Consider the following 27,242-nt stretch of genomic DNA (forward strand, 5'->3'; position numbering starts at 1 on the left):
ACAAGAAAAAGCCACCATTTTCTAAAAATCACGGCAAATTAAAAGATTAGGTAGAAAAACGTCTCCGTTTCCCTGAACCATTCAAATGCCTTGACTTGTAAAATCTCAGGGGAAATTTTTGGAGGGTTTAACTCATGTGTAAGTCTTCTTTGTAGTCATTTTATAACTTAAAATGTTTAATAATTTTGTTCTTTGATAGAATATAGTATAAAGGAAAAAAATACCATGCACAAGTCAAAATAAATTGTAAGCATCATCTACAAATGCTGCTAAAAGCTCGGTGCTAAAAGGCATTCCAAGTGCACGTGACCCAGAGGCAGAAAGCACCACACAGGGAGGATTGTGAATAGTTGCCTGGAGTTATGTCAACATTTTCCTCATTCTTCTCCTCCTGGCCTTCCGGTGCTTCTAAGTCTTCCTCTGGCGGATGGATTACTACTGTGGGAATATCATCACTGGCAGGAGAAACCAGTAGTTCTGGGACCTGAAGCTGACTCTGTTGGGAACTTCTGGAGGTCAGGCGACTGATGCTAGGGCTAGTAGGAGGGCTGTTTTGAGGGGTGGGTACGGGAGTTGTACACCTCGAGCCAGCAGGGGTTCCAGCTCTTGAAGAAGGAAGAAGATGACTGAGAAGAAGAGACAAAGGCGATTCTCCTCTCAGTGAAAGGTGTGAGGCGGACAGACCTGTTCGCAAAGAGTGGCGGGAGGCTGAAAGGCCTTCCCCTGAGATAAAACACATAAATGGAAAATGATGAAGTTCACTGCAGAAGGCAAATAGAAACACACAAAAATCAATTTACACTGTAAACTGCAAGCTGTAAAGACCCACCATTTCAAACCCATGCTGTCAGGTTAGCATGGCAATCAGATGTTAGAAAGTCACTGAAAAATTGCTTAAGCTGTAATTGGCTCTCTGAAGGTGTATCCAAAAGTAATAACAACAATAAAAAATAAAAAACAACATTAATGTTGATTGTGGGGGGACAATATTGTTAGTAATTAGAATGCCCAATAGTGTTGACTTTTTAACAAAGAAAAATGTCAATGCAAAGTTGGGGCTTAAATAAATGATAAATATGAAATAAGAACATAATTTTTTAAAAATCTAAGAAATAGAACCCAAAATAAAACTTACCAGCACTAATAGCATATATTTAGCCTATTTGTCCTACACTGTACCAAACCACTACAGATAATTCTCTCACCAGAAAAATACACATTAATGTTATTAGTAATTCCCAACTTTGTAACGTTAAGTCAATAGTGCATCACCTATTCATAGTGTTCCCAAGTCAAATGTGAAAACATAACACAAGTTATAATAATTTTTTAAAGAGAGAAACATACATTAATTTTAAAGGATACGTATTCTTGAGCTCTCAAAGATATTAATAAATGTCCTAAAATAGGCTTCCATTTGTGATACAGACAATAAATTTAAACAAATATGTTCAATCTTTAATGTAACTAGATAAGAATAACGTATTTATCACCAACAGCAGTAATGAAATAAGTCTTGCATATTTCAAAAGGTAATGTCTATTCATACTTCAAACACCTATTCTATGAAGTGTACCTTAATGAAACTCCATTGTTTTTAGGAAAACGAGAAATATAACAATCAATGCCACATGACCTAAGTCTAACTAATCAAAGCTACATGCATAAGAGATCCCAGAAATATTAAAAATAATTAATCTTCAATCCATAAACAACCACAGTATAGTTAAAATAAGCTACATGCAGGAAAACTATTAAATTACAATACAATACAACAAAATAACACAATTCTCATGCTAAAAGAAAACAGCCATTGTCTTATGATTAAAAGAAACTAAATTACAAATGGAGAATAATCTGGAACCACTGCATATGAAAAATAAAGATTTACTAGGGTCTCTCTGGGTAAATGAACCCATTTCATGGAAGTAGAAAATACACAATATGTGCAAGATGAAAATGAAAGGCAAAATGTGACGTAGGTGGCATGCTTTTAAATTAAACTTAGGATCTTAAGAGATTTCTTTTATTTTTAAGCTTCCTTAACTGTACAAAGGCACAATTTAAAACAGATTTAAAGACTTGGGGTGGGGATTGGGGGGAAAAGCTAGGTGGAAGTGGACAAAGCGAGTGGGGGAATGGAGATATCTGTAATAGTGTCAACAACAACAAAAAAGAGTTAAAAAAAAGAAAAAATGTTTTAGTAGTCAAATGATCAGAAAAAAATAGACTGAAGTATTTCACACTGAGCTTCAAACAATGACTACTGTCAACTTTAGGTATATTTTAAACCATATCACCTATGGCTGTAGGTGTTTGCCTGTAGAATACTTAAAAGCCATACTATTATTTCAGGGATAGAAAGACATTGTGGCCCATCCTCCACTCCTCTTCACTGTAATTCTCACAAGCCTTGAGCAATAGTAGCAGCTAGAGGGAACAGTGACCCTCATAAGCAACTCTAACCCTTTGCCCCTGGATTTCCCAGAGTCGCTGTCATCAGCTCTGTGAGAGCCAAAATAGAACCCAGTGATGTAATCCTCTGCTTTAAAAAGAGGAAAGGCAAGACCTCCAAGTGTTCCAGCCCTAAGATAGTGACAAAGGTAAACGGCTAAAAAGGCACTGTCTCCCCACATCCCACATATAACCCACTGCTAGACTGGGAATGAGAGTGGAGAGTACAAAAATGTAGTTCTGTGCCCTTCTCAATGGTTTGGAGGACATCGACTAGGTCACTCCTAGTGTAAGACAGAAACAATCATAAAAACCTTTCAGAAATCGTAAAATAAGGAGAGGTGAAATCAGCAAACCAACCCAGAAATACTTGTCTATGCCCAGCAAATAAAGTATACATTCAAGAGACCAAAAATATATCACTGGAAAAAGAATTGAATACAGATAATAAGGTTCAAACCTAAGATTTCGAATTTTTAAAAGATTAAACTAAATTTATAGATCAAAATTTAGGACTCTCAATTATACAAGAATTCTTAAACAGAAATAAAAATGCAGGAAGGAGAAATAATTCAGGGCTAGACACCAATACTTAAATGCGCCGTACTGACAGAGTGAATGCTTGAGGTTTTCTATCTAAATGATTTCTCCAGATAATTCTGTCATGTTGTAATGAAAGACATTTTAGAAATGACATTTTTGAATACACAAATAATACTACTTTTTGAAAATAATAATAAAGAAGAAAAGAAATGACTTATGTAACTATCTGGAAAAAATATCTTTCTTTCCCTAAATGCTAATTGTAACAATACTAGAATGCTGTTAGAATAGAAGTGTTAGCAAAAATTGGATGCTACAACTTATCTCACCATTCCTTTCAAGCAAGTGAGGGTCAGAATGTTTCTTGCCTATATCTGCAAAAGATCGAACAAGGGGAATCCGACTGGTGAATCTTTTCTCATTCTGATGATGATGTCTCTTCAGCAGCGCTTCTCTGACATTCTCTCTAATGGACTCATCCAACTGGCCAGAGGCTATCATGTTGTCCAATACCATATCTAGTCACAGAAAAAATAAACAAGTAAATAAACAAGCAAACTAACACTTGGAATACTATAGCATGGAATAAACTGAAAGTGAAACCATACTAGGAAAATAAGATTCTTACACAGCTCTGGAAAGTATTATTCCTTTCTAATATTGAATAATATATGCATAAAGGTAAATATGAACATTATCCAACAAAAGTGAATAAATTACATAGAAATTCTTATTTTAATAAGTACTATTATTTATAAAGAAGCTACTGTTATACAGTAATAGCCTCCTTATAGTTGAAAGTGCTTTCCTGATATGGATACAATAAATTCTATTAAACTGAATATTCAATAACATTGGCTTCCTAAAAGGTGAAGGTATTTTATTGCTTCACCTCATACTTTTCCCCAAAACTGTAGATGAATATCTGGACTGATTCATTTAATCATTTAACTATTTATTGAATACCTATTAAGTGTTGGAAATACAGCAGTCAACTAAGTAGATCTAGTTTTTGTTCCCACTCTTCCAGAGGCAGAACTACCAATGAACGAATAGATAAAATATCATGAAGTAGTTAAGTTCTAGGAAGATGGATGTATAAGGCTGTGAGGAGAGTGTGGGGAACGGGGGATGGATGGCGATGCCGTTTTATACATTACTGTGGTGACTGGACTATTTTAAATTTATGGAGTACATATAAATATTTTTAAGTAGTGCCATTGGCAATAAAAGTGTCAAGCTTTCAAACTTACAATATTATGCCAAAAATAAACTGGAAGGGATCAACCTAGCAGGTTAAAATATTAACACAATGACTACAAGCTACTACACAAGTGACAGTGGATTATACAAAACATTTATTAAAAAGTTACACTATATTATGTGATCATTGCAAAGCCAAAGTAAGATTCATATATGTCTAAACTGCAATATTCCTAACTTAAATTTTCCTTCATAAAGACAAAAAAGTAAGGATCTTTCACTGATAAGTTTACAGGTTTGCAGCCTGTGGTCAAATCCAACAGTCTGGTAGTAACAAAATATTTCTAGCCTAAGAAATTCTAGTAATTTAAATCAAATACTATAGATTTTTTTTTTTTGCTTTTCCACGGGAGCAATCTATAAAGGTAGTCACACTATCAAATTCATTACCACTGAACTTAATGTTGATTTAGAGCAACTATAGCTAATGGTGAAATAGCTTTATCATAGCTGTCTTTTTCCCACTTTCTATCTCCATAGCATCCTTAATTTCCATTGCTACTGTCTAAAAAGTTCTTCACCATTTCTTGCTTAGACTATACCAACAGAATAATTGGTCTAACTTCTACCCTCTTCCTAATCCAAAGCCATCCTACATATTCTTGCCAGAATGATATCCCTGCACACGTTAGATCTCACTATTCTCCAACTTAAAAATCACTAAAGAGCCAAAATGCGTACCAAATAAAATCCAATTTATTAACCCCATCATTCAGGGTTAGTCACAATCCAAATTTATTTTCCAAAGATGTCTCCAATTATTATGCAAGAAATCTGTATACTCGCACTAACTTTCCTGAAATTCACACCTGTCTATACTTTCTAGACTTTTCTTCCTTCTCCTCATCCTCCTTAGAATACTTTCTTTTCTCTTATATTAACTGCTCCTTGTTCCCACATGTTCAAATTTTGTAAGTTGTACAGGTAATGTATTCTGTAGATCTTCCCCAGATACCTTGGTTCAGAAAACAAAGAAACAAAAAAGCTCTTTCCTCTGCGTTTCCAGAAAATAAGCTCTATATCTGGCTTAGGGCACTAATCACTTCCTTCTTGATATTGTAGTTATACCTAATTTAATCTTCTAGACTCCAAACTTCTAGAGGCAAAAAGTGTTTTTATATGTCTACTCCTCACACTGCCCTGCACTGAACGAAAGCTCAACATATAGCTGCTAAATCAATGGCCTAAAAATTCTACTTTATTTCCGAATCTCTAATTTCAATACAACTTAAGTATAAAAGTGTCAATTTGCTATCACCTGCTATTTCATCAAGAGTGCCTGCTCGCATATCCAGCATGACGGTTCCATTAAGGATGCAACTTCTAAGTTCAAAAAGACTGTGCAAAGAGAGAGTTGCCACATAGGGTTTACTCCACCGGTCACCACCATCTTCAACATCCTCTTCAAATTTCAGCCACCTGAAATGTATAGTATATACAAATGTTTAATAAATAATAACAGTTTCACTGGCTTATTTTAATATGATAAATGTAAGCTTGTTCTTTTAAAGAGAAACAAGAACCACCACCACCAAAACAAAATTTGGCTACAAACACATTTTTAAAAATTAGGTTAATGGCCTATAGTACCTATTATTCACAAGTAATCTTTGCAGTTCTTCTATTCTAAGCTGGTACAATAATAAGTCTGCAAAAGCAAATGATGGCACTTTGTAGTTCCCACTTCTAATCTTCTTTTAAACTTAAAATATCCAAGATTTTGATTTTCAAATGTGTTTCTCTAATTAAGGACTTATGAAAATCGGTAACATAACTAACTCTTTTTGAGTCACGTTAAAGTAGTAAGAATGCTATGTTAAATTTTAAGGAAACACATTTTGAAAATAAAGAGAGAAACTAAACATAATATTCAGACACAAGGAAATTCTCCGCTCACTGTTTAAAAGCACCAGGTATCTAATAATTTGAATTTTATATTCTCATTACAAAAAGAAATCACATAGCCAATGAAACACTGAGACCTAGTCTTTACTACCTGGCAGTTTCTTTCCATTCGTACTCTTCTCCGTCTCTGTAACACAGCTCATCCATTTCTGTGAAGAGATCGTGCGGAATGTGCTCTTCATCATCATCTTCGGTACCAAGGATGAACTGAACCCTCTGGGATGGTGTGTCTTGACAAAATAAGAATTTAAATACATTCAAATTTTTTCCCAATTCATTCAAAGATTAAATTCAGATTTGAAAGTGAAATCCTTTGGTTATAAAATATATTCCATCAGAACTCTTTGATTATTAAAATACTATAATCCTGGAAGGAAACAGGAGCAACAATACAGAAAGAAAAGAGTACACAGGAAGATCATAACCATAGATGGAAGAAAAAATTATGTGTTAAAAATAAACAAGACTAATCTTGTAACAAACTGATATAAAAACAAATAAATTTTAAAAAGCAATATCTAAAAACAGGGAATACAAAGACAGGACTTTCTCCTCATTAAAAGTATGTGAAAATGTTAAATAAAAGAGAACATTAAAAAAATGTAATTAATATGTAACTAAGTTCAAGAGCAAAAAAAAAAAAAGAAAATCACCCAGTCCCAAAAAATATGAGAAAACCCAAACTAGAGGTACACAGAAACTAACTTTTCCTACTACTATGGAGGAGCCCAACTCTGTCAGCTGAGGTTAAGGAGGAAGGATAGTCACTGTAAGAAATAAACACCTCACTCATAGCATCTGAATTTCAACTAGGCGGTATAGGATCCCCAAAGAGAGAAAATAGCATAAATTCTAGTCCAGGACAGTTGAAACAAACTAGGAAACAATGATAAGCATCAATTAAAGACACATTCAAATTCTGGTGAACAAGAGAGATGAGCTCAAATTCAAAATTTACACTGAAGTAAACAAACTTTCATGCACTTATAGATGCAACAAACAGATATTAGAACAAGTTAAAAGTAAATTCGAAGTAATTATTAAAGAAAAAGGTAGATCTGAGGTAGATCATACAGAAGGCATCAATGACAAAGAAGACGACAAAAACACACAAAAGGTGAAGAGATGCAGAGAACAGAATAAGAAAGTTGAACAGGAAAAACTCTAGAAAAAGGACAATATAAAAGACAGGGGGAAAAGCAAGAGAAAAACATAACTGAAAATTTTCCAGAATGTATATGACATTGTTCTGCATATTGAAGGCATACCCTGAGATCTATGCAGGGCAAACACACACTGTGATTGAACTTCTTAAAATTTTGAACCTGTCAAAATTTAGGTCTTGTGTTTTTGTCAGATTTATCCTCAAGTAAAATTTTTGGTGCTGCTGAAAATGGTATTTTTTAAACTTCAATTTCTAATTGTTCATTGCAAAGATACAGAAATATAATTGATTTTCTATCCTACAAGCTTGCTAATAAACTCACTTAGTTCTATAGTTTCATAGATTACTTTGGATTTGCTACATATATGACCCTGTGTCTATGAATAAAGACAATTTTACTCCTTCTTTGCAATCTTTACACCTTTATGTTCTTTCTTGTCTCATTACATTAGCTAGGTGCTCCAGTGCCACATTGTATAGAAGTGGCTACACAGGACATTCTTGCATTTTTCCAAATTATAAGGAGAAAGCATTCAGTCTTTTATTATGAAAACACTGTAATACTAAGTGTGATGTTGACCAGGGATTTTTTTGTAGATGCTCTTTATCATGCTGAGGAAGTATTCCTCTATTCCTAATTAGCTGAGAGTCTTATCATGAATGGGAGGGCGGGGGCTAAAATGTTTTAAAAATCTTTTTCTGCATCTATTGAGATCATTATATGTTTTTTCTCCTTTATACTATTAATGGGATTGCTTACATTGATAGATGTTTAAATTTTACACCAAACTTGAATTTCCACTTGTCACTGGATTAATTTCCAATTGCTGTTAACAAAACACCACAAAGGTAGTGGCTTACACAACACAAATGTATTCTCTTATAGTTCTTGGGAGGCCAGAAGTCCAAAATCCATTACAGGGCTAAAATCATGGAGCTGGTTCCTTCTGGGTGCTTTAAGAAAAAAAAAAATCCATTTCCTTACGTTTTCTAGCTTCTGGAAGCTGCCTATACTCTTTGGGTCTGGATCTTTTCCTCTTACCACCACAACCACTTATTTTTATAGTCACATCAATTATAGTCACTCTGATCTTTTTTTCTTTGTTGATTTTTAGAGAGAAATGAAGGGAGAGGGAGAGAGAGACGGAAACATCGATGAGAGAGAACAATGATTGGCCGCCACCTGCATGCCCCCCGCCGGGGACTGGGCCCACAACCTGGGCATGTGCCCTGACCAGGAATCGAACCAACAACCTCTTGGTGCATGGGTCGATGCTCAACCACTGAGCCACTCTGGCTGGGCGTCACTATGATTTTGACTCCCTCTTACAAGTGACCTCTGTGATTACATCAGGCCCACCTGCATAATCCAGTATAATCTCCCCTTCTCCAAATCCTTAACTTAATCATATCTATAAATTCAGGTTTGCACATAAGGTTAATTTTCACAGGTTCCAAGCATTAGAAATACAGACATTTAGGGAGGACATTATTCAGCCCACCACAATCATGATGTAGTATCCTTTTTAAAAATTGCTGAATATGCCCTGGCCGATTTGGCTCAGCGGTTGGAGCGTCGGCCTGCGGTACAGAGAGACCCGGGTTCGGTTCCCGCTAAGGGCACGTACCTCAGTTACAGTTTGTCCCCGGTCCTGGTTGGTCGTGCGGGTGGCAGCCACTCGATGTGTCCCTTCACATCGATGTTTCTCTCTCTCTCTCCCTCTCTCTCCCTCCCGCTCTATCTGAACAAAAAATGGAAAAATGTCCTCGGGTGAGGATAAAAAAAAAAAAAATTGCTGAATTTGTTTTTATTTATGAGAAATATTTAGTCTGTAGTTTGATTCTCTTGTAACATCTGGTTTTGGTATCAGGGTACTTCTGGGTTCCTAAAATGAATTAGGAAGCGTTCCCTCATCCTCAGTTTTTGGCAGAGACTGTGTACTTTCTTCCTTACATATTTGATTTAATTGAATCCATGATGCCATTTGGAAGTAAATTTTCATTGTGGGAACACTTCAGACTATAATTCAATTTCTTTAAACATACAGGGTAATCCAGGTTATCCATTTCTGCTTAGTAGCTTGTATTCTTAAGGACCTTCCCCACTTCATCTACATTATCAATGTTGTTGGCATGAAATCAATCATAACAATGTCTGTAGCATTTGTACTAAATTAATTTCTGGTGCTGGTAATCTGTATTATTTTAATTTTTCCTGATCAGTCTAGTTAGGTTTATCATTTTTATTAATCTTTTCAAATAATCAGATTGCAGTCTGAATGAGTTTTGCTATTGTTTTTCTAATTTTTATTTTATTCATTTCTGCTTTGGTCCTGTTGTTTCCTTTCTTTTCCTTACTTTGGTTTAACTTGCTCTTTTTTTCCCCTTGGTTTCTTAAGAGCTGAAATCACTGATGTAAAATCTTTCTTCTTTTCTTATAAGGATCAAATGCTATAAATTTTCCCCTAAGCACTGCTTTAGCTGCACATAACAAATTTCAATATGTAGCCCTGGTCAGTTTGACTCAACTGTTAGATCAACGGCCCGCAAACTAAAGAGTCGTGGGTTCAATTCTGGTCAAGGACACATGCCTTGGTTGAAGGTTTGATCCCCGGCCCTGGTCAGGGTCATGCAGGAGGCAAGCAATAGATGTGTCTCTCTCATATCAATGTTTCTCTCTTTCTCTCCTTCCCTTCCTCCTACTCCATCTGAAAATCAATGGAAAAATATCCTCTGGTGTAGACTAAAAAATAAAAATTCAGTATGTAGGCAGTTTTGCACAATACTATGCTAAATAAAACCTGTGTATTTCAGAAGCATGTCCTCACATTGCATGATTTTATCCCAGTTACTGCTATACTGTGTTTTTATTTTCATAAGTTCAAATATTTCTTAATTTCCATTATGACTGGTTTATTTAACTTGTGAGTTATTGAGAAGCACCTTGTTTAATTTCTAAATATCTGGGGATTTTTCTTGAGATCTTCTTAGTTTAATTCTATTGTGGTCAGAGAACATCCTTCAGTCCTTTGAAATGCATTAACACTTGTTTTACAACCTAAAATATGATCTATCTTGGTATATGTTCCATTTCCATTTGTAAAGAATGTGTATTCTGCTCTTGTTGGGGACTATTCTGTAAATGTCAATGTCAATCTGATAGTGTTATTCAGGTATTATATGTCCTTACTGTTTTTTTCTGTAAACTGGGAAAGAAGAGTTGAAATCTCCAACTATAATTGAGAATTTATCTCTGTTGTTTTTGAATTTTATCAGTTTTTGCTTCATGTACTTTAAACTGTTAATACAAGCATACACATTTAGGATTATTACATCTTGATTTCAGCAATTTGATTTTATGTGCCTTTGTGTCATTCTTTTCTTGTTTCTTTTCCTTGGGTTTTATTGAGCCACCTGGACCTGTGAGTTCAAAGTTTTCATTAAATTTGGAAAGTTTTCAACTATTATTTCTTTAATATTTTTTCTAGCACCCTCCTTTCTGGCACTCCAATTATAATTTGTCCTACATTCGTGATGCTCTGTTTATTCATTTTCAGTCTTTTTCCTTCTCTTTAGTCTTGGATAGTTTCTATCACTACGTCTTCAAAATCACTCTTTTTTTTTTTCTGCATTGTCAAATATTCTGTGAATCTTACCAAGTATATTTTTCATTTCAGCAATTGTACTTTTCATCTCTAGAAGTTCCATCAAGATTTTCTTATATTTTCAATTTCTCTCCTCATCATGGTCATATTTTCCTCTATCCTCTTGAATATACAAACATCTTTATTACAGTTTATTTAACATGTTTATTTTCTAATTCCACTGATTCTGTCATTTCTGGGAGTTTTTATTTATTCATTTATTTTTCTCTTGGTTGTGTCTTTTTTTTTACTTTTTATTTTAAATAATTTGAGAATGTCCTATATTGTAAATTTTACATAGTCAGGCGCTGGATTTTATTACTTTTCTTTCAGTGGTGCTATACTTTGTTCTGGGCATGTAGATACTTGAAATTAGTTTAATTCTTTCAACACCTGTTTTAAAAAATTTTTTTACAGCAGTCGTTAGTGTAAAACTAATTAAGGCCCACTATTAAGGTAATACCCTACTATGAACTCTACCCAATGCATTGTATGTCACAAGGGTAAAAACACACCCTATTCCCAGCCTTGTGTGAATTCCAGAACTTGTTTTGCCTCCTGCTTTCTGGTGGTGTTTGCCAGGCCTTGGGTAGTTTCCTTTGGCCCAGATCAGTACTCAGCCAAAGATTCAAAAGGACCCTTTTTCCAAACTTTGGAAACCACTGTGTGTAGCTCTCTACTTTCGTACTCTACACCTCAAATTCCAGCTTCTTCAGCCTCCCCAAATTCCAGTCTGTCTCTACAACTCTAAGAACCTGCCAGGCTCTGTTCAGATTCTCCTCCCTGTGCCATGGCCTGGAAACTGTCTCTAGGCAGTAAGTTCAAACCACCACAGAGCTCAACTAACATGCCTCTCCTCTCTCAGAGGTCAGAGACCTGTGGTGTTTGTACAATGTCTCAAAAATACTGTTTCGTATATTTCATCCATTTTTCTGTTTAAAATGGAAGGCCAAATTCAATTCTTGTTATTCCATCATGTCCAGAAGCAAAAGTCCTCTATAATCTCTTTTTCAAGAGTGGAGGAAAGAATGAAGGGACTTTATTCATAGCAATTTTTAGGATACATACTGGGCAGTTAAAACCAAAATAAACCAACTTCGGTGGCATAAAACTTTTCTAGGGATAGCTATTCCATTAAGAAGTCACAAATATTTCCTCCACCAAATTTATTTCCAAACCACTGTATTTAGACTTCAAATATCATAACTTAGTTTGAAACATCAAATCACCTACCCAAGTGAACATATAAACATACTTACAGTTAAGTCAATAGTATTTCTATAAAAATATTGTGTGCCTTTTTGTATGAATTACAGACACACTGATCCACTCACAGAATTGCCTAAGACATCCTAAACTGAATGGATACATGACATGGGACAGCAAAATACTTCTAAATTACTTAATATCATCAAAGTTCACTAGTGATCTTTTTCCTTTGCTAGCTATACAACCACTTAACATTTTACTGGGCTATCAGTATCTTTTAATACAGGTTGTTTAGCCCACCTTTTTGCTGGTCTAAGCTAAAGTTTCTCCATCTGTAGAATGAAAACAATAATACCCATCTTTTAAAAAATACAGAGAAGCATAAATATGAAAGTATATGTCAAGGACTTGGTGCAATGCTTAGCACAGAACTGGCACTTAATATTTTCCTAGACCATCAGGATTTTCTTTCTTATGTTCATATTGTAGCTATATTATACACAGTAATTCTTTCCCTCTTTACTTCTTCACAAAAACATTCTTCTACTATAGCACACAAGTGCCTGTAGTAATGCAGAGCTTTGCTGGAATGCACGCGCACACACACTAGTGTAAAGAGGGCCAGGTGGGCTGATGTCCTAAAAAAACCAATGACTCCCTATATGTCAACTAAATGCAATTTACCTTTCCCACCTCTCAGGACCACTTAAATCAGCACTATTGACATTATCAGATACCATTCTCTTTCCTCTACTGTATGCCTTTTTTTTTTTATCATTTCCTCTATTGGTACTTCTATATTTGTCTACTTTCAAACAAAATCCTGTCCTATAAACCATACTATCAAATCAGTGCTCTCTTTTTTGCTTAGATAACCAAGTAATCCAGCTTAGTGGGTAAGATCTTATGGCCAAAATGCTTAAAAAATTAAATTAAATATTCAATCTCTTTCAGGAGCCTGAGAATTCAATATTTGTTCATTGCCTGTGTATATAATAAAATATATAACAGAGAAAGGTAAATAAAACCCTACTAAATTGAAATTTAAGTGCCAAAACTCAACTTTAAAAATTCAATGGCTGACCCGGCAGGTATGACTCAGTGGACTGAGCGTCGTCCCATGGATTGAGAGGTCCCGGCTCCATTCCAGGTCAGGGCACATGCCCACGTTGTAGGCTCCATCCCCAGTAGGGGGCATGCAGGAGGCAGCCAATCGATGTTTCTCTCTCACATAGATGTTTTTCTCTCTCTCTCTCCTTTCCTCTCTAAAAAAATCAATAAAATATATTTTAAAAAATCCAGTGGCTAGAATACAACAAAAACAAAGCCCGTTACTTTTCTCATTTACCCCAAGTAGATCTTAACTTATAAACTAAGTACTTTTCTTGTAGAAAAAAAAATCTTACCTAAATTAGTACTCTTCTATGTACATGACGTACCTAAATTATTGCAGACATACAATTTTAAAGAGAAAATATTCAATTTTTAAAAATAAAAACTTTCTAGTAAAGAACTTTAAGCTGTTGATGGAGAAGTACTGCTTTGTTTACCATAAGAAGGAGATTCCCGTCCATCTTCTTTATCTGATTCTTTATCTTTTCTTCTCCGGTGGTGATGCTTGTGTCCACGATGCTTATGACGTCGACGACTCTCTTTACTAAATGGGACGTGAACACCAATGTATACAGCTCGATGACCTAGCAAAAGGTTCAAAAAAATATTACCAGTTTTCCAAAAGTCATGTGCACAAAAGTATATCAAGATTTACTTTGATAAAAGAGAATTACAGCCCTGGCCTGTCTAGCTCAGCGGTTAGAGTGTCGGCCTGCAGACCAATGAGACCTGTGTTCGATTCTGGTCAAGGGCACGTACCTCGGTTGCGGTTCGTCTCCGGCCCTGGCCGGGGTCAGGCAGGAGGCAGTCAGTTGATGTGTCTCTCTCACATCGATGTTTCTCTCTCTCTCCCCCCCCCTCCCTCCCTCTCTTCCTCCCTCCCAATCTGTCTAAAGATAAATGGAAAAATGTCCTCAGGTGAGGATAAAAAAAAAAAATTACATATAAGTTCATATAGTTAAAAAACCTAGTCTCCTGTTACTTCTCTTATTTTATAGAGCACTACACAAAATGTTACACCAAGAGCTAATATCCCTGACTGATAAATACACTAGATACACAGGATACTTGTGTAAGCATTAGTTTGCAAGTCTAAAAAGACATTTTGGCCCTGGCTGGTTTGGCTCAGCAGCTGGAGCGTTGGCCCACCGAGTCGCAGGTTCGATTCTGGTAAAGGACATGAGGACATGGACCTTGGTTGTGGTTAAGTTCTCCAGCCCTGGTAGAGGCTATACGGGAGGCAACCAATCAAAGTGTCTCTCACATTGATGCTTCTCTCTCTCTCTCTCTCTCCCCCTCCCATCCTATCCACTCTATCTGAAGAGTGGAAAATAGAAAAATATCCTCGGGTGAGGATTTTAAAAAAAAAGTTTTTAAAATCTCAAGCCATCCAAGTCCAAATTACTGAGGGCTAAATTAAATGTAAATGATTCAAATACTCCAATTAAAGGATGGAAAATATCAGATTGGGAAAACCAACCATACAATATGGTTATCATACTTTTCAAATAGAAAAAGCTACTGTTCATGTTGCATCATCCTGAGTCTGCATTCTGACCAACAGAATGGTTATGAAAGGCAATATCTGCTACTGCCCACTAAATAAAACTAAATTAGGGAGCTAGACAGCTAGCAGTACTGTGTCAAATACCAAGCACCATGAAATTGATTTCTTAGTTTTCATGAGGCTCCTACCTTAAGCTGTGTTGAGTGATAGGAGTCATGGACTACAAGTTTTTAAGTAATTTGCAACTAGGCAAAAACCATCTGGCATAGAGCTGTTTTTTGTTTTGTTTTTTGCCTTTATGTACAAAAAGTAATATAAAAAAATAATATACTGAAATATGAAAGATAATGTCATTCCTTTCCTAACAAATTTCATAAGATGGTCCAAAAATAAGTACCCCAAGAAATTCAAGATCTTCATCTTTAGATGAGATTTGAAAGTACAGTCAGTCCTGATTATTCATGGATTCTGTATTTGCAAATTTGACAACTTGATAAAATTTATCTGTAATCCCAAACTCATGGAGATTTTGCAGTCATTTACAAACATGCCTGAAGCAGAAAAAAAACTGAGCTGTCCAAACACATGTTCCCAGCTCAGCCTGAAAACAGGTGACACTAAGATTTCTTGTTTCAGTTGCCCATATATTAATGTCAGTAAAGTAAATAATCACCTTTTATCCTCACCTGAGGACATTTTTTTTGCATTTTTCTTCAGACAGAGCGGGAGGGAGGGAGGTGGGAAGAAGAGAGAGAGAAACATCAACATGAAACACATCAAGTGGCTGCCACCCACACGACCCCAACCGGGGCCAGGGACAAACTGCAACCGAGGTACATGCCCTTAGCAGGAACCGAAGCCGGGACTCTCTGGTCCATGGGCCAATGCTCTAACTGCTGAGCCAAACCAGCCAGGGCAATAATCACCTTTTAAACTAAATGATACCAGCCCTACAGAAACATATTAAATTAAAATTATTTAAACATCGCCCAGTACCTACTACTCTACCTAGTTCATGGTAAGCACTAGATAAATAAGTGTAGAAATTAAATATCAATTATTTTAAAGTATTTTACCGGAAAAATCCCAAACTTAAAAACCAATTATAAATGGTTTCTTTTTGGAATGATGAGAGAGATCTGGAATCACTGAGCAGTGATGGTTGTACAACATAGTGAATATACTAAAAAAACAATCAGTTTCACACTTCAAAATGATGAATCTTATGTGAATTATCTCTCAAGAAAAATGAAAAAAAAAACCTCTATGCAAAGTGATCCTACAATATTATTTTAGTGAAATTATTTTCTTCTGAACACCAAAGGAAAGTGGAAATCAAAGAGTCAAATTCTCATCACTGCTCATTGGAAACGAAAAAGTAATTACCCCAATCAGTACTAATGGGTTTTGGCACACAAGCCCCTATGCTCCAAAACAAAAATAAATTTTATGAGTTAGCCATTTCGAAATAAATAAATAATTTATGCATTTTCAATTTAGACAAAATAAGTAAGAATATGCTAGAAGTCAAAGATTGAAAACTTAAGCCTTATGGTTGTTGTTGCTTTTTTCTATTTTTATTATTGCCCCCTGAGTGTTCTCTGTTATAATTGTTCTCTCATTTTTCTTTCACCTTTGCTTTTCATCAAAGGCCTATTTAGTCAAACTCTGAGATAAATTTAATCTCTCCTTCAAACTTGGTACTGAAGTTTAGATATGTACAAAGTATGCAAAGTTAAGAGGCCTTGGGGTAACTGAGGGAAGCCAAGGAACATAGTCAAATGTCTATCTTCCTGTTCTAGGTCACATATATTTGAGGGATTACATTAAATGCTAAGTGATGAATTAAATGTGCCACTATACATTTGAATTAATAAATTTACTGCTAAAAACTTTAACTTCCGTAGTTCTGTAATTCACAGAATCTAAACCACAACCCTGTAGGTCACTGAGGTTCTTTCTAGAAGACTTAGTAAGTCTACACTATAAAAGTCGAATTTAAGAGACAGGGAGTTTTTTTTCCCATCTCCTTTTTACAAGCAACAGATCAATGGCCCCAATATGATACCAGTTTTCACAAAAGAGTTTAACTTAACAATGTGTTCTTAAAAAGACCCACCTTAACCAAGTGTTCAAGGTTAACATCACCACCATTAAGTCAAGTTGATATCTTATGTCCACAGATATGATACACTGAGAAGAGTTTGTCACTTCTGTTGTATGTTCCCCAAACACCCACAAACCTGGACTATTCATATGATAACATGAGACAAACCCAAACTTCAAGACATTCTACAAAGTAACCACTACTCTTCAAAAAAGTCAAGGTCATGAGAAACAAGGAAAGACTGGAAAAACTGTTACAGATTAGATGAGACTAAGGAGATATGAAAATTAAATGCACTATTGGAGTCTAAACCATTCAACTGGATCCTGGAACAGAAAGAGGACATAAATGGGGGGGAAAAAAAAAGGTGAAATCTGAATAAAATCTGTAGTTTAGTTAACAGAATCATTCCAATGGTAATTTCTTCATTTTTGTAAACTTATGCTGGTTATGTAAAATATTAACACAAAAAGCTGGGCAAAGGGTATACAGGAACACTGTACTATCTTCACAAATCTAAATTTATTTACTCTTCTATAAATCTAAATTTATTTCAAAAGAAATAAAAAAAGGAGAAAAAAAAGAAACCCTTTTTTTGCTTAGGGAAAAAAGATTGGCAAATAATTCATTTGCTCCACAATTCTATGCTGAGGTTATGGCAGCATTTTAAAAGGCTGATGTAACAGACCTATAAAATGAACATTTAGATGACAACTAGTAATAACTGTGGCTTTTATTGGTCTGGTACTCTGGTTTGCTCATAATACAAATTACCCAACCTGCTGGAAATAAAAAAAATAAAAGTATGACCTGATTTTGTGACTGTGGCATTTCAATTTTCCAAGTTCAGTAATGGTAACCATTAGAGAAGTTGGTGTTATAGAATCTGTTATACCAATACTTTCAACAAAGAGTAAACAATCTAGGAATGTTCTATCTGAAGATAGAGGTAGTGGTTCCATGAGCGTTTGCTGTATTACTCTTTAAATTATATTTAGAAAACATAATCAAATACCCCTCTCTGTGTATGCTCTACCTCACAACAACAAAAAAATACTTCAACAAATTGTAGGCACAACTTAAAGGGCACTAACATTCACTAGTAATTTATCCTGCTAAGCGTAAGTGACTGTAAACAAACTTACTTTCTAGTTCTTCTTTCTCAAACTTGGTGTTCACAGTTGAGCTGGTTTTGCCAAGATCCACAACAGCTTCTTCATCAGGACCCTAAAAAGACATCATTGTCGTTGGCTCATGAATCAATACATAGTGAGGAACCTACTACTAAGTGTACTATTTGAGATGGCCGAAAAATATGTGAGATTGTCTTCTTATCAAAGAACTGAATTCTTTTTTTTTTTTTAAATCCTCACCTGAGGACATTTTTCCATTTTTTGTACAGATAGAGTGGGAGGGAGAGAGAGAGAGAGAAACATCGATGTGAAAGGGACACATCGAGTGGCTGCCACCCGCACGACCAACCAGGGCCGGGGACAAACTGCAACCGAAGTACGTGCCCTTAGCGGGAACCGAACCCGGGTCTCTCCGGACCGCAGGTCGACGCTCTAACCGCTGAGCCAAACTGGCCAGGGCATGAACTGAATTCTTATTACAGCTAACTGCATTATTTTTCAAGTATGCTTACAGACTTTTTTTTTTATCCACAGAAGACCATTTATAAACATCATGATAAGAACTGAGATAGCAAAGATTTTTAATTGGCGTTCTATGGAAGTTACTAAATGACTGGTACATATATTCACTTCAACAGAAAGACTTCCAGATCAGGAATTATAGAACATCTGGAGTGAGAGGGACCCTTAGATATCAATACAGAATGCTTTATTGCTTGTTTTTTGGTCTTTGATCCTCTAATTAAAGACAAACACTTAACTGAGCTATATGAGACTGGATTGTGGCTCTCTGGTCAAGATGGCAGTATAGGTAAACATTGTCTCGCCTTCTCCCACAACCACATCAAAATTACAACTAAACTACAGAACCATCATTCAGAACCGCCTAAAAGCTGAATGGAAGTCCTACAACTACGAAATTAAAGAAGCAGCCCCACCAAGACTGGTAGGAGGGGCAGAGGCATGAATGGGCTGGTCCTACACACACTTGTGGTGGATAAAAATCAGGAGGGACGCCTCGGTTGAAAAGGTCCGCCCTTAGGAGTGAGGGGTCCCTGTCCCACACCAGGCTCCCAGCTCAGGGTTCCAGTGCAAGGAAGAGAATCCCCATAACTTCTGGCTGAAAAAACCAGCGGGATTGAGGCTGAGTCTGCTGAAGTCCAAGCAGTTCCTCTTAAAGAACCCACGCACAGACTTACTCAGACACTCCCTCCAGGCCCCAGTGTGGGGAAGGCAGCTTGAAAGGCACCAGAGACACACTGGGAAGAACTGAGTTGTTTGGTCATCGGGGAGAGGCAGCTTTTCCCCCAGACACACATGTTGGTAGAAGCCCTTGTTCCTTTGGTGAGCCCTTCCCCCACGGGCCCAGCAGACAGGCACCACATCTAGGACTCCAACAACCTGGGTTACACTGTGGCCCCACCCTGGTGATTCCCTGAGGTCCTGCCCCACCCAACTTTCAGGCCCCACACAAGCTGTTTCCAGTGGCTTTACCATAGGATTGGCCTCTCTTGGCTCCTGCTTCAGATTTTCCTAAGTTCTCTCAAACAAACAGCATCTTGGCCTCAGTAAGACCCATACCTCTAGCTAACTGGCCCCAAGCCTGGCACTAGAAACAGCCAGCCTTGGTTCACAGCTTGGCTTTGCCTGAGCACCTCCAAGTCCAGCACAAGCAGCAGCCATCTGCAGATCACTTTGTAACTTATGCCTGGTGGCCACAGGTAGTGGCAGACCTTGCCCCCAGAGCCAGCACACCCAGACCACATCAAAGCACCACCACCCAACCACCACAAAAGACACACTCAAGAAATGGCTACCAGCTCTGCTGAAGTAAGTCTTGCTCTGCTGAAGTAAGTCTTGCTCTGTGTGGTTGGCCCCTGCACAACTAACCCTCTAAGGTAGTCAGAGGCTGGAGGTCAGTGGGCACAGCCAGTCCTTGCAGCTGATCAGCCTGAGTAAATCCCTCCCTTTGATGTGCCAACAGCAATCAAGACACAATTACAACAGAAGGGTGTGCGGCCCACACGAGGGGTACAGCTCGTGGACCCAGCTGGGCTGACCAGGGAGGCTGTGCCACTGGATCCTACAGGACACCCACTATAACAGGCCACCCTACAAAGTCAAGAAAACATAGTAACTCTACCTAATACATAGAAACAAACACAGGGAGGCAGCCAAATGAGGAGACAAAGAAACATGTCCCAAATGAAAGAACAGAACAAAACTCCAGGAATAGAACTAAACAAAATGGAATAAGCAATCTAACAGATGCAGAGTTCAAAACACTGGGTATAAGGATGCTCAAGGAACTTAGTGAGAAGGAACCTAGTGAAGACTTCAAGAGCATAAAAAAGAATCAGTCAGACATAAAGAATGCACCAACTGAAATAAAGAATAATTTATAGGGAACCACTAGTAGAGTAGGTAAAGCCAAGAAGCTAACCATCAATTTGGTTATAAAGAAGCAAAACACACCCAATCAGAACAGCAAAATGAAAAAAAAATCCAAAAACGTGAGGATAGTATAAGGAGTCTCTGGGTCAACTTCAAGCATAACACATTCATACCATGGGGGTGCCAGAAAGAGAAGAGAGGGAGCAAGAAATTGAGAACCTATTTGGAAAAATAGTGACAGAAAACTTCCCTAACTTGGTGAAGGAAACAGACATACAAGTCCAGGAAGCACAGAGAGTCCCAAACAAGATGAACCCCAAGAGGCCCACACCAAGACATCATCATCATCAAAATGCTAAAGGTTAAAGACAAAGAAAGAATCTTAAAAACAGCAAGAGAAAAGCAGTCAGTTACCTACAACAGAGCTCCCATAAGACTGTTGGCCGTTTTCTCAAAAGAAACTTTGCAGACCAGAAGGACAAGAAATATTTCAAGTGTTGAAAGGTAATGACCTATAACCAAGATTACTCTGTCCTGCAAAGCTATCATTTAGAATTGATGGACATATAAAGAGTTTCCTAGACAAGAAAAAACTAAAGGAGTTCATCATCACCAAACCAGTAGTATCATATAAAATGATGGTCTTCTTGAAGGAGAACAACAACAAAAATATGAACAATAAAATGGCAATACATATCTATCAACAATTGAATCTACAAACAAACAGAAACAGACTCATAGATAAAGAGAACTTTTTGTTGCCAGATGGGAGGGGGTTGGGGTGGTGGATAAAAAGTTGAAGGAATTAAGAAGTACAAATTGGTTGTTAGACTAACACCTTCAAAGGGAATGAGGGAGGAGGGACAGGAAGAGATAAACCAAATAACATATATGCATGTATGCATAACCAAGGGACACAGACAATAGTGTGGCAAAGGCAAGAGGGCAGGAGGAGAAAGGAGGAGGGGGTCAATGAGTAGGGGAGGAGAGGGACATCTGTAATACATTCAACAATAAAGATAAGTTTAAAAAGAAAAAAAAGAATCAAATTCTATAAAAAAAGAGACTGGATTATGGTTAAACATTAAAGTGTCAAAAATGAGTCTACAGACTTACATGTAGCACCCCTTTTCACTGACAAATTAACCAAAGCCAATCAAATTTATGAGCATTTTTTATTTATACAAAGGAAAAGCCATGTCAAATATAACCCCTAAAGATATTCTTCTACCTTTACATTGTGAAATTCTACCTTCATAATTTTGTTCCCTTCTTCAGCTCAACATAGACTAAATTTATTTATCATAAAATATTGCACAGATTATTTTTAAAAGAATACAATTTTAGGTTTAACTTCCCTTCTCAATGTCTAACTTAACTTTCTTTTTTTTTTTTTTATCCTCACCCATGGACATTTTTCCATTTTTTTGTTCAGACAGAGTGGGAGGGAGAAAGAGGAAGAGAGAGAAACATCGACGTGAAAGGGACACATCGAGTGTCTGCCACCTGCACGACCAACCAGGGCCGGGAACAAACTGCAACCAAGGTACGTGCCCTTAGCGGGAACCGAACCTGGGTCTCTCTGGACCGCAGGCCGACGCTCTAACCGCTGAGCCAAACCGGCCAGGGCTCCAACTTAACTTTCAAAGGAGCATTATAATCACCATTCACTATTATGTAATTATAATTCTGTGCCACAGATAGAGACAGATGAACAAATTCCCCTCCCTCAAAAAGTCTTCAATTTCAGCTGTGGTTCGCTCTGGGCCCTTGCCCAGCAGGGCTCTGCTGCAGCCATCAAGGAAATACTCAGCCTTGCCAACCTTTAACCTTTCAGGGCAGCATGCAGCCATGACCCTTCTCCACAAAGTGGTCCAACACGTACATCCAGACTGGGTGGGCAAGGGTGACAAGGAGGACACCACCACCACCTCCAGTTCCTCAGAAAAGACTATTCCATTTTATGTGGCAAAGACTAGAGGGTAATGTGCCAGGAGCAGGGAATAGTGGACAAGGACATGGCTGTCTTCACCAAGCCCAGGATTGGGAGACATATTGGAGGAGGACATCCAAGCTTTTAAAAGATATACAGAGGTTCTGAGGAAGAGCTGGCTGACATTATATAGGCCAGTCTGAACATCACGGGTGACATGGATCAGCTCATGGAGTTTGTGCTGCGTGTGCACAAACTCAGAACATGGAACCTCATTCAGCAAGCCATTCCCACCAGACAGGCCCCGTCCTATGCATGCCTCTGTCACAGAATCAAAGCAAAAGATGAAAGTAGGAAAAAGATGGCTCAGGAAGAGGCTGAAGAACCAGAAATAAGTCAGAAGGGGCTGGGGCTTTGGGAAGGGGTAGATGACCTGGAACCAGTCATTAAGAGTGGGCAAAAGGATGGGCAACAGGAAATGGGCAATGTTCAGGCTCAGATGGGAGCAAAGTACTACAACCCTTCTAAAGCAGGACAGGAAAAAAAACAGCTTTCAAGAAGGAAAAGAAAAAAATCTAATTTGTTCTCTTAGAAGGTCCTTCTGCTTTAATTGGTACCTTTGTAGGCAACAGAGACAACTGGACATGAGAGAATTAAATAATATTAACATCAGTTACAACACTGTTATTACTCCATTTAACACCTTTCTGAAGTTACTTTTTCATCCATCTAATTCTAATTCTAGCATTTTTTAAATTTTGCAAGAAACTTTCAACCATTCCTGTTTTCTCTGTGGTTCCTCTTACTGCCCAACATCTCCTTAGCACTTAGAACAGACCAAAGTGACACAGTATAGTTAGTGTCTTGCCACTTTCAATGTCCATAAAGGGGAAAACCAGTATGTTGAAGAAGGGATCAAATAGGAGGTTGAGTAAATGATCTTTTAAAGTCTCTTCCAACTCTGGGTCTAAAGTATTGTGCTTCTGAGCAGCTTTTTCCAGTGTATACAAACTAGATTCATATACCATTGTTCCTTGCTATCCAAACTCTCAGTATCCAAATTCTCCAATCTTGAAACTCAGGAACTGAGTTTGATTACACTGTAAATAATTCATCTGCTATCCAAACTCTCACTATTTGCTACCCCAAACCCATAACCAGAGTCAGTATATTAGAAAATGTAAATCTCTTGACATCAAAACTTACTTTTGAAGGTTACCTATCCAAACTATAGAATCAACTACATTTGGGTATCAAGCGGTACTTGTGTATGACTCAAAGGAGCCGTTGTTCAACTTAATACAGGAAACTCAGAGAAGGAAAATGACTTGCCAAGGCTCCATATTAAAAGTAGGAAACAGGCTGTGTAGACCATGTGACATTCTCACATAAAGAAGACAAAGTTATTATAGGTTAATCAAACTGCCTATGGCAATCATAAGCTCTTAGAAATGAGGAAAGGCTGAAATAGGAAACAAAAAACTCACAAAAAAAAAGGTAAAAAAATGGATCATTAATAATTGTCATCCACTAAGTGTGTCATCCTCTGAAACCTTTACTTTGCCTCCTCCAATGACTAGATACTATTTAGCCCCTAAAGTTACAAAGGTACAAAAGACAAGCTGTCTCCTAAATTAAAGGGTCACAAGTTGCATTATCCCAAGAGGCAGCCTACTGTGTATTTTAAAAGGGATTAACTGCTCCTGTTTCTAAGCTTGCACGTAGCAAGCACAACTGCCAAGATGGGAAGCCAAACAATGCACTTCTCTCTCACCTCTAAATAATAAAACCTTTAATTCTATGTAGGTATACTTACCTGTTTAGATAGACTAACAACGCTGATCAGGTAAAGCTCAAAAATAGCTTAAATTGGGCAATTTTACAATATTTACTTATTTAAAACAAACACTCTTTGACCTCTGAACATCTATCATAAAACAACAAATACTTCCAATATGTATAAAAAGTGGCATGTTAAAATTAAAGGGATATCCATCAGCACATCCTCTAATGGTCCACCCAGCCTGCTCCCACTAGACACTGCCTGTGAAGCCTTAAGTAGTCATTTAACTTAAAGCCAAGTGAGGATATTACTATACTGTTATTTTCTGGTTTTCAATGAGAATGTTTTCACGTATAACTTATAGAACAAACAAAAGTTAAAACTTTAAAGTCTAAAAACTACAACACTAATACTATAAAAACAGGGGGAAGGGAAAAACAATCTGCATTTCTCCTTTCTCTTAAAAACTTAACCTAGCTCTTCAATGACTGTGCAACAGGAATCAGACAGGCAGTCTACTATAAATGCAAATGTTAAGCAGGCCATACAAACTGGCCATCTTGACATTTTAGAAGTAATTCAACAAAGTGTGCAGCATGCATATCACTTTATACGAAAATCTCTTAGAACAAAACCAGTGATGTTTCAAGGGGGCAAGACATTTCTGAAACAAATATACTGCATTTTAAATCCTGTCTCTTTAGTTCAATGCTTTAACCCATATTTCTAAATATAGAGTATGTTAATATATTATATAGAGTATATTTTTGTTTTTTAAAAGTAGTATAAACAAAATGATAGGTAATATTATCAAACTGCTAACACTGTCACTCTGATGACTGGGAAAGGAGTAGTAAATAACACAGACATGTAACATTTCATGTTTTGTTATAACAAACGTTTTACTTTTAATATTTTTAAAAGAGTAAATTCAAATTTAATCTGCTAACAGGTCACGTATTTTTAAATCTGCATCTAGAAAAAAACTCTACCTCATTTTTTAACCCCAAGAATATAGTGGGAAACTAAAAATAGCAACAGCAAAGAGCAACCCTTGACATCAGAATATTTTCATTCTTAACCTCATAAGTGAGTGACATAAGCCAATACTTACAAAGCCTACCTAAAATGAAATAAAGCCAAGACACTGGAAAAACTCAAATACATGAAAGAATAAAAGTACATCAATGCAAGATTGGTCACTCTAATCTTAACCAAATTATGTTATCCTTGGTTTTCAATTTCTACAGTACTTATAAAATAAGGTAACTATTCAGATTACAATAACTCTATAGCAAAGAAGACAACAGATTTAAGAATTATCCATATATGATCATAAAGAAAGTTTAAATTCTCTGTATGTGAAACAGCACACATAGGTTATTTATTGCAGCTGATACCAGGAAACAACTGGAAACAACCCAAGGACCCCCTTAACAGAGGAATAACTACCCGATGGAATACCAAGCTACTAAACAAAACAAGGACATTCTCCATCTACTGGCACAAAAATTATCCATGACCTATTACAAAATGAAATACACACAAAGGAAGAGAACCACGTATACACGATGCTTCTTTTTATGTAAGAAAGTCCCCAGAATAGAAATATTTGAATTTTCATAATGAAACATTGGAAGGACGTACAAAAAAATAGTAAAACTGGATCTGTGGCGGATGAGGTAGACTCCTGGATTTGTTGCTTTTTACAGTGCTTTTATTTCAACCAAGTAAATACAGAGGTAGACTAAGTATGCAATCTTTTGCAAGCCACTTCACCCATCTATCTTGGTCTCAACTACAAAGAAGAGTATAATACCACCTGAAAGAACTGTGGGACGAGATATTATGTGAAAGTGTCAAGCACTAGGTCCACAACCCAAAAAGGATGCCCACATTTTTACTGTATCTAAATAATGAAACTGTTCCATTTTTCTGTAAGAATGTTTTCTCACCCACCATATAGAACTTTAAAACTTTATCAGAAAAGTCTTACAAGTACATAAATAAATACCTATTAATTGCCTAATTAAAACTGATGAAGACTTAAAATGTGTCCTAAAATAGCAGTATGGTTGTCTAAGAGAATTATTCCTAAGAAATGCATACATAACTATGGAATGCCAAGATGCTGCAACTAACTTTCACAAGGACCTAAAACTGTCTTACTTGAAGAGATTTTGTGACATATTATATTTAGACACACCTAGAGAGCTTGTTAAAACTCAGCTTCCCTTGCCCTACCCTGGATGCTGCTGCTTCAGTGGTTAAGGTGGAGACCAAGCAACTGTATTTTTAACAATCTATGTGATTTTGGTGCATAACCAAAGTTTGAACACACCCTTGGATTATGTTACAGACTTAAGTCCCACATATTTAAATTTCTCTTTGAGACTGCTTCATGGCCTTAATCACTTTGGTTAGGTATTCTTAGGACTACTCCCACTCATCTGCATTGTTTTAACCCTTCAGGGGAAAAAAAAGTACATTCCAATTCACAAGAAAATACTGTCAAGTTACTGCACTTTCACTAATACAAACAACCCCACACCTATAAACTGTGTTCTAAAAAGTTTATGTGTATGTCAGAATATTTTACCCAAGATGCCTAGGGCAACATACAAATAACAATGTTGTCGCCCCAAAATACAAGTTTCCTCCAAATAACCCCAATTCCCAACCCAATCCCCCACCTGTCACCAAGAGTTTAACTTAAATATTAGAAAGCTTTAAATGTGTGGGCAAAGGGCTTAAGAGTAAGGCAAATACTCTTTTCTAATCCAGGTAATGAGAGAAATCATCAATGACTACTGTTTCCAAAAATGAAAAGCCAAAGAATGATATTCGTAGTTTCTGAAGAACTCACTGGGCATTTTTAGATCCACATAGTAACTCTAAAATAAGCTGAAGAGATGTAAAAAGTATATGGAAAAGTATTGCAAATTTTAAATTTAGACAATCATGTGATTCCCACAGAAAGAATTTAAAAGCCTTGTGAAAAATACTTTGTCACTAGAGTGGGGGAACTCATCGATTCAGACAGTGAAAGGAAAAGCTTCAGAAATTTTCAGTTTAAATACCACGGTTGA

General features: G+C 36.8%; 1 protein-coding gene across 8 annotated transcripts in view; it reads right to left on the reverse strand.

Annotated features, from left to right (window-relative positions):
• SLC4A7 (solute carrier family 4 member 7) overlaps positions 1–27,242 on the reverse strand; it is a 112,875-nt gene that overhangs the window by 47,715 nt on the left and 37,918 nt on the right. For 5 of the 8 annotated variants that reach the window (XM_036267236.1, XM_036267233.1, XM_036267235.1 and 2 more), the window contains exons 2-6: positions 18,056–18,137; positions 13,734–13,880; positions 6,257–6,395; positions 5,519–5,679; positions 3,327–3,515 (exon numbers count right to left, since the gene is read on the reverse strand). In XM_036267236.1, coding sequence (XP_036123129.1) covers positions 3,327–3,515; positions 5,519–5,679; positions 6,257–6,395; positions 13,734–13,880; positions 18,056–18,137 — 718 coding nt within the window. Of the gene's footprint in view, positions 1–354; positions 724–3,326; positions 3,516–5,518; positions 5,680–6,256; positions 6,396–13,733; positions 13,881–18,055; positions 18,138–27,242 lie in introns of all 8 variants that reach the window. The other 3 variants (XM_036267234.1, XM_036267232.1, XM_036267237.1) reach the window with 2 other exon arrangements.

The sequence above is a fragment of the Molossus molossus genome, unplaced genomic scaffold (assembly GCF_014108415.1).
Source record: "Molossus molossus isolate mMolMol1 unplaced genomic scaffold, mMolMol1.p scaffold_m16_p_18, whole genome shotgun sequence".
Taxonomy (NCBI): Eukaryota; Metazoa; Chordata; class Mammalia; order Chiroptera; family Molossidae; genus Molossus; species Molossus molossus.